General features: G+C 35.1%; 1 protein-coding gene across 3 annotated transcripts; it reads right to left on the bottom strand.

Moving 5' to 3' along the window:
* Positions 1 to 2,369: 2,369 nt before the first annotated feature.
* LOC104757890 (L-ascorbate oxidase homolog) lies at positions 2,370 to 7,238 on the bottom strand. 3 transcript variants are annotated; one of them, XM_087496059.1, is made up of 7 exons: positions 6,571 to 7,238; positions 5,003 to 5,273; positions 4,062 to 4,161; positions 3,608 to 3,953; positions 3,135 to 3,500; positions 2,966 to 3,044; positions 2,370 to 2,877 (listed from the first exon to the last, which is right to left on the bottom strand). In XM_087496059.1, exons 2-7 carry the CDS (start codon positions 5,231 to 5,233, stop codon positions 2,665 to 2,667), a joined length of 1,335 nt encoding a protein of 444 aa, XP_087352185.1. In that variant the 5' UTR covers positions 5,234 to 5,273; positions 6,571 to 7,238; the 3' UTR covers positions 2,370 to 2,664. The 3 variants fall into 3 exon arrangements, with proteins under 3 accessions (XP_087352185.1, XP_087352187.1, XP_087352186.1); XM_087496061.1 differs by having other exon boundaries at positions 5,003 to 5,274; positions 6,547 to 6,918; XM_087496060.1 differs by having other exon boundaries at positions 6,656 to 6,894.
* Positions 7,239 to 7,671: the final 433 nt, after the last annotated feature.

A 7,671-nucleotide genomic window follows, 5' to 3' on the forward strand; every position in this document is an offset into this window, starting at 1 on the left:
CGGATAGGGTTTTCTTGTGTTCCTTGTAAAACCCTATATTTTTATAAATGGTTATATATAAATTTTCCGACTATCTTTATATATATTGCTTTAATGATTTATTTGAGATGAATTATTTTATTAAAGTAATATATATATACGGTTTTCAAGAAAACATGGCAAGTTGCAAATGATACTCGGCCTTGTCCGGGCTGACACAACGCACCAGGCCGCGAGGATTGCAAAGCCTAAGCAGTCTCGGCTGCGGGTGGAGTTGTGCCTTGGAGGACCGGTCGGGAAGTCTGCAGCTTCCGTCCCTCGGCCGGATCACCTCGGCGCAATCCCGCAAGTGGCGTTCCGTGGCTGTCTGACGGCCTAAGTGGCCATATGACGGTTCGGGGGCGTTACACCACCATTCCAAGTTTGTTGTGGATGTGATCACAAACTTGACGACTGGCGGCCTTGGTGAAGATATCGGCGAGTTGGTCTATACTTGGTGTATGGTATGGTAGTGTAACGCCCTCTTCAATCTTCTCTCGAACCTTGTGGCAGTCCAACTCGATGTGTTTGGTTCTTTCATGGAACACCGAGTTTGTGGCTATGTGTATCGCGGCCTCATTGTCGCAGTGCATAGGAATTGGTGTTGATGACTTGATGCCTAGTTCCTCTAGCAATGCCTTAAGCCATGTGAGTTCAGTAGTCAGCTTCCGCATCGCCCTATATTCGGACTCGGCACTTGACATCGATACAACTTTTTGCTTCTTAGTCTTCCAAGTCACAAGATTTCCTCCTATGAAGGTACAGTAGCCCGTTGTAGACCGTCTATCCGTCCTATCACCACCCCAATCCGCGTCACAATATCCTACGAGCTTGGTGTTGTCATTCTTTCCTATCCATATGCCTTGGCCTGGGCTCTTCTTGAGGTAGTGAAGGATTCTCTCCAAGATAGTCCAATGGTAGGTTGTTGGAGGTTTCATGTATTGACTCACCTGATTCACATCATAGCAAATATCAGGTCGAGTAAGTGTCAAATAGATCAACTTACCCACAAGACAGCGATAGCGAGACGGGTTCTCGTATGGAGGATCATTCCTCTCCCCCTTTCGTTCAACTTGGTAACCATCAGGGGGTGGTGTGTCAACTGTTTTGGCTCCTAGCTTTCCTGTTTCACAAAGAAAATCAAGGGTGTACTTTCTTTGTGAAAGAAATAAGCCCTCCGGAGAGCGACACACTTTAGTCCCAAGAAAGTACTTAAGCTCACCAAGATATTTGATATCAAATACAGAATTTAGGTGAGCTTTAATGTCTTTAATACCTTCCTGGTTGTCTCCCGAGATGATAAGATCATCTACATAGATGAGAACAACCACTATACCTTTGTCGCTTTGAAGACTAAAGAGAGAGTTATCGGAGTGAGACTTCTTGAAGCCATATCCTATGAGTGTGGTGCTCAACTTGTGATACCAGGCTCGCGGTGATTGCTTTAAACCATATATAGCTTTCCTTAGTCTCAATACTTTCCCGGGAGCAATCATGTCTTCGAGGCCAGGTGGTGGTGTCATGTAAACTTCTTCCTTTAATTCTCCTTGTAGGAAGGCATTCTTGACATCCATCTGCCATAACTCCCAAGATAGGTTTGTAGCTAGGGATAAGACTACTCTCACCATATGGCTGATATCAATGTGATTCCAATTCTCTGTAGTTCCGGAATGGATCAAGATTCTATAACAGTTTACAAAATATCGCAGCATGTTGGACCCGAGATAATATTTAGAAGACATTAGAAATCTCATTGGTTAATGAGTCATTGTGTACTGTGTTGCCTAAACAAAAATGTATATTTTTAAAAGGTTGACTCTTCGAAATGTAATCAACTATTTTGGTACGGGTACTTAGAAAATTTTGGGTATTTTGGTAACAATTAGAAAGTTTTTGAGAATTATAATTTATTTTTTTGATAATTTGATATAACTAAATAAAAAAGTAAATATATAACGGGAATTCAGATATCTCATCTAAATGTCTTATCCAATTTCTATTATAATCATCATCTAACGAGTAATCATTTAAAAGGTAACAAAATGCTGATGGATACGGGACAAGACAGAATGGGATGGTATGAGAAGGGAAGGGGTATTTCCCGTTCCAAAATATATACTTCTAGGTTATATATGCACAACAATCCAAACTAGAACAAAATTGAAATTCGATATTTGAATTTAATATCGATTTTGTACAAACACTTAATTCATGTACCTAAAATAATAAAATTTTAACTCATTTTTACGAATTTAATATTTATATAAAATTTATTTTGTCCATGTTGTATCACGGATACTACCTAGTAGTAAATTAACTTGTAAACTTACATGTAAAAAGATATATTACAATGATCCAAACGAGTAATTTCAATTAATGTTGATGAACAAATCAGAAATTTTTTTTTTTTGAAACATAACTCGGCTAAAGAGGAAAGAAAAAGAACATTAATGATAAAAGCATAGAAAGCAACACAAGAATTCAAACACGAATAACATTCAAATTGAAACCTCGAGCAGAGATCTCTTTAAACTAGACTTTTAGGACATCCTCTCTCATTATAACATCGCAAGTCTTTGCAAGAATAACATATATATAACTTATACCTGTATCAATATGGCTTTCACGTAAGCTCGTATGTCTTCTTTATAGAGGCCTAGTATGTCGTCCTCTTGCCCTGCCGCAGAGACGCGAATTCTTTGGGATAGGGTACTCATCTCTCAAAGACGTAGATGACGTGAAGACACGCAAGTAAAGCTGTTGTCCCAAGTATTGTCTTGCCCAAAACTCTGATCTTAAGTTCCACATTCCTACGTTGTCCAATGCAATGTAAATGGCTGTCCATGATTTTGGGTACACCTAAACATATACGGATTATGTTTATAATTAGAACAAATAAAACCAAATGTGTTAAATTGACAATGAAGAGGGAAAACGAATGCCTCACTTGGACAGTGGAACGTGAAACTGCATCTCGTAGATTATAACCATTTCTGCTCCCTGTCTTCCACTGTCCACCATCCATCCTGCATTATATTCAACCACAAGTACACACTTTGTTCAACTTCAAGACAACAAATAAAGTAGCAAATAAAGAGCTTGCAAAATAAACATACCCGACAACCCAGAAAGAGTAACCATTGAGATGATAACTTTGGACGATATCTTCTTTATTCTCGAATATAATCTCGATAAAGGTTCTATAATCGACTTGCAAAACTGAGGTGTCAAGGTATAAACCTCCACCTGTGGGTTTGTCTGAGATACTGTTGATCTTATAGACACCGCTTATCTTGAAGAAGTCGGCCAGTTTTAAAGGGGTGTCAGAAGGCACAAATGACACACTATTGACACCATATCTTTGCTTTCCATTTATCTGTCCGGCTGAACTGCCGAACACGATAGTCCTAATGAGCGGTATAAGACCATAATGGTATGAACCTTGCGGGTTTGGTCTTGGTCCACTAGCTGTCAAGTTGGTTCTACCAAAAAAATAAATACCATATTTGTAATTGTAGTAACCTTTACATCTTAACTTCTTTATGGAGCTTAAAGCACCGTACCTAATTACTTTTGCAAGAAAGAATACCTGATGGCACGTGCTTGGTTCAAGGACCAATCGACCTGAATAGTGGGACCACCAGGAATTGGACCAGAAGCTGGGGTAGACGAGCCACTGTAGCGAAGAACACCAGTGCTTGTTATGATTTTATCCGTGAACCGAGACGAAACAACCACGTAGTAGTCACGAGGAGATTGGTCAGCAGTAATGAGAACGGAGTAAGACTGGCCAACATGAATATCCAGTGAGGAAAACATGGTTTGAAGTGTGTGCGTCCCTTCAACTTCCACAAGCTTCATTCTGTGGTTTTGGATTCTGAAGTTTAGAGAATTTTGTAATCCAACGTTTGATATCCTCAATCGGTATGTTTTCCCTAGTACATTCACACAGACACACAGAGAGATAAGAATAGAATTTTCTAAGAAAAATATGTTGAACGAACAGAACGTAAGAAATAGATTACGATGAAATGCTAACACACCTTGCTCCACGTTTATAGTAGCACCGCTGCTTCGGCCATTGATAAGAATACCATCAGGAGAAGGTAACTTCTTTCCTCTGTCAAGACGAGACTTCAAATCCTGAAGAAGCATAAAAAAAGAGCACTAATTATAAAAATCTTAATATGCAATAAAAAACAAATTAAGTTGATCATTTCAAGAATAACGTTTGCATGAATCTGTATATTGGTTTAGGGTTGTTAAATTACGGCTTGTTATGGTTTTCAACTCAAAACCAATGGACAATAAGTCTATTAGTCCTCACCTCTTATGTATTATTGAATTCTCATCATATTTTTCAATATATGATCTTTTTCCACACGTCCTTTTAAAATAATAATTCTTTTAGTTATTAATCTCGACAAAATTTATCATGCCTTCTCGAAATAATGTTTTCTTTTTTAACTATTTCGATGGAATTGAACCTTCCTTTGAGCCATCAATTAGTGGAATTATCGGACCTCTTAACTTTTAAACCGGATTAATTAATATGTCAAAGTGTGTTTAGATCAAAAGAGTTCTTACCAATAAAAAATAATAAATAATAAAAAATAAGAGTGAAAAGTGAGAACATCAAAAACGAATCAAATAATAAAAGGAGTTCAAATTTTTTTTTTGTAGTTGTCACCAAAATACAAATAACAACATATGATTGGTTTTAAAATTTTACTTTTTTTTTAATTTTTTAATTAATAACTAAACTAAACAATTAATAATAAAATAGTATATTTGAGAAACTGTAGAAGTCTCTCACCACTATAATTTTTTTAATACTATGTTAAATTAAGATTTATTATAAACTTCTAAATCATAATCAATTGGCAATGAGTCAATTGACTCTAAATCTTTAACAGTTTATATATTATTAAATTTAATCACATCTTTTAATGTGGAATTTGCTTTACAAGAATTATTTTATTACCGTATGATTAGACTTGTACCAATCTCCAATGAGGACAGTGTAATCTCCTGCAGGGTCAGCGAAGGGAACTGGAATTCCCGGACGGCTAAGGATCCTGATGGCTCCGAACCCACCAGCCGCCTTGTGAAACGCAAGGGATGGGAAGTAGTAGAAACTTCCAATTTGGTCTTTCACTTGCAAAATGTATGTGTAATTGCTTCTTGGTGGAATTGGACACGTGGTTCCGTACATCCCGTCCACATAAGAGTTCCTTCTGTTTTGTACCCCGTTCCTGTCCATCCATTTATTTCACTATTAGAACACAAATATATATTCCCTTCATTCCAAATTAGTTGATATTTAAGATTTTTTTATGTATTAGAACATAAAACATTTAATTTTCTGTTTTACTTTTAGTTAATATACTTTATTATTTTATTTAGCATAATCAGATTATTAAAGACTAGAGATATGGAAAAGTTTATCAAAAGCTGCACTAAAAATAAAAATATAAAACAATAACGAATTTATAAAAAAAAATTAATTAGTAAAACGACAATTAATTAAAAACAAAAGGAATATTATAGATAAACTTCTTTTTCCATAGTTTTCACCTATGTGATTCGTTAAAAGTTTGTCTGAGAAAAACTAAACGATGTACATTCAATAATTCAATCTCTTTGTGACCTTTTTCTGGTTGGGTTATGAAAAATGTCATGAAGATGGCCTAGTTAGTGGATGTGTGTGGGACCCTTTTAAAGACAACGTAAATTCGACGACATCACCAACATGGTTCACCGAAAGGGGGTAGTCCGGGTGGGAGACAGCTACTAAATTAGGGAGACACGTGGCTAAATGTTGAGACCAATATTATTCTATTATCATTGTTGTTACATCATATATAATATACTATCATGAAAAACCAACATTATACATATATAATTGTCGCTAATGACAAGAACATATAGTTCAGAAGTATCATCATTACTTGTGTGTTTTAGTAGTATTGCTTATTACTGAAAGAAAATTATAACAGAAAATGACTGCCAATACAGTTATCTTTGTTTAGTTTAGATTTTCTGTTAATTGTTTGCAGACGTATGAGATAAGTCAATATGGACCATTTCGAGTTGCTCCAAGTCTACATTTATCACACTGACATGCTTTGCTTTCGTAATGGTACACTTTTCCACAAATATTTATCTTTTTTGCGTCACAAATTCAGACAATTTTTCTTTTATATATAAACGTTATCAAACTATATATACGAGGATACAGGAGAGGCGTCCCAAATTCAGCCTTCAAAGTTCAAACCTTTGTTATTTTATATATGTATAATGTTGGTTTTTCATGATAGTATATATGTATAATGTTGGTTTTTAATAACAAATCTAGAATTTTTTTTTATTTTTTCGACTGATTTAATATTTCAATTCAGCGGATCTAAGACATTGTCACATTTTAACTATCATTACACAAATGATACACTTATATGAACAAAATCTTTTGGAAATACTTTTTTTTCTTGAGAACTAAAAAAGTAATATGCTACTTTTCAAAAAAAAAAAAAATGAAGATGCAGTCTGTACGTAAAGAGTTTAAACAAAAAATTTGTTTTGTTTTTGTTAATAACGTGATATAATGGAATGTGGATTGAGTAGAGAAAATGAAAACCTGCTGACGAACACCGAGTGGGTAAATGTCGCCGTATGTTACATTCCAGTCATAAAATCGGTATGGACTCTCGGCGGTGACCGTGGCCAAGAACGATAGGCAGAGCAACAGGACGGTACCTCCGGATCTGCCCAACGCCATCATTTTTTATGAGCGACGGCGTTTCTTGTGGAGAGAGAGAGAGAGAGAGAGAGGGAGAGGGAAAAGTGAGAGTGACGAAGAGAGAGAGTTAGTGATATGAGTGGACACACTCAGTTATGTAAATTTAAGTGCGTCGACGGAAGAGTTCTGGCCCAACCAAGAAAAAGTATAAATATTTGAATATAACAAGTAAAAAAAACACTATAAATTTACTGCGTTGACTTCTACAATCCGAAGAAGAATTGAATATTTTTCAAGACAATTGAACTTATTAATTTCTTCGTAAAACAGCATAATCTCTTTTTGTTTTTTAAAACGACGCTACATAATTATAGTCTCTAAATCTATGTCCATGATAACTAGTAGTACTATTTCGTTGTTTTCAAAAACAAATACAAAAAGAAAGCTACTACTATTTCGTTGCACTGTTCTACGTGTTTTCTTAATTTGAATATACTTCGTTTTCATCTTATAATTAGTGTGCTGTGTGCAACTTGAGTAGGTGTTTAAACATTTAACATTTAAAATTAATTAGATCAATGTAATTCATATGCTGAGGTCTTTAAGAGTAAAAGGGAATCACAAATTTAATCAACCAAAAATATATTAATGACTGATTGGTTGGGATAATTACTAACCAACCAAAAAAAAGCTAGCAGGGAAAACAATCAAGCTAGGTTACGGCAACCGCCTAAATGTATAGAGAAGAGATTTTATATTTTCTCACCAAATAAATAAATTATATATGTCATTTGTTATCGATTTTTACTATTAAAGATTTCTTATTATTTTTTATAATAATAACTTTTCTAAATTTAATTAGCGCTTGATATTGCAAATCTAATCCAATATTTACCAAAAAAAAAGTAAAAGTT

This window comes from Camelina sativa, chromosome 17, assembly GCF_030686135.1.
Source record: "Camelina sativa cultivar CO46 ecotype springtype chromosome 17, ASM3068613v1".
NCBI classification, from domain to species: Eukaryota; Viridiplantae; Streptophyta; class Magnoliopsida; order Brassicales; family Brassicaceae; genus Camelina; species Camelina sativa.

Coding starts and splice junctions, on each gene's coding strand:
- LOC104757890 (XM_087496061.1), bottom strand. CDS start 6,799: ATGATGGCGTTGGGCAGATCCGGAGGTACCGTCCTGTTGCTCTGCCTA. Junction 3,501..3,607: donor AACCAAGCACGTGCCATCAG/GTATTCTTTCTT, acceptor TTTTTTTGGTAG/AACCAACTTGACAGCTAGTG. Junction 3,045..3,134: donor TACTCTTTCTGGGTTGTCGG/GTATGTTTATTT, acceptor AATATAATGCAG/GATGGATGGTGGACAGTGGA.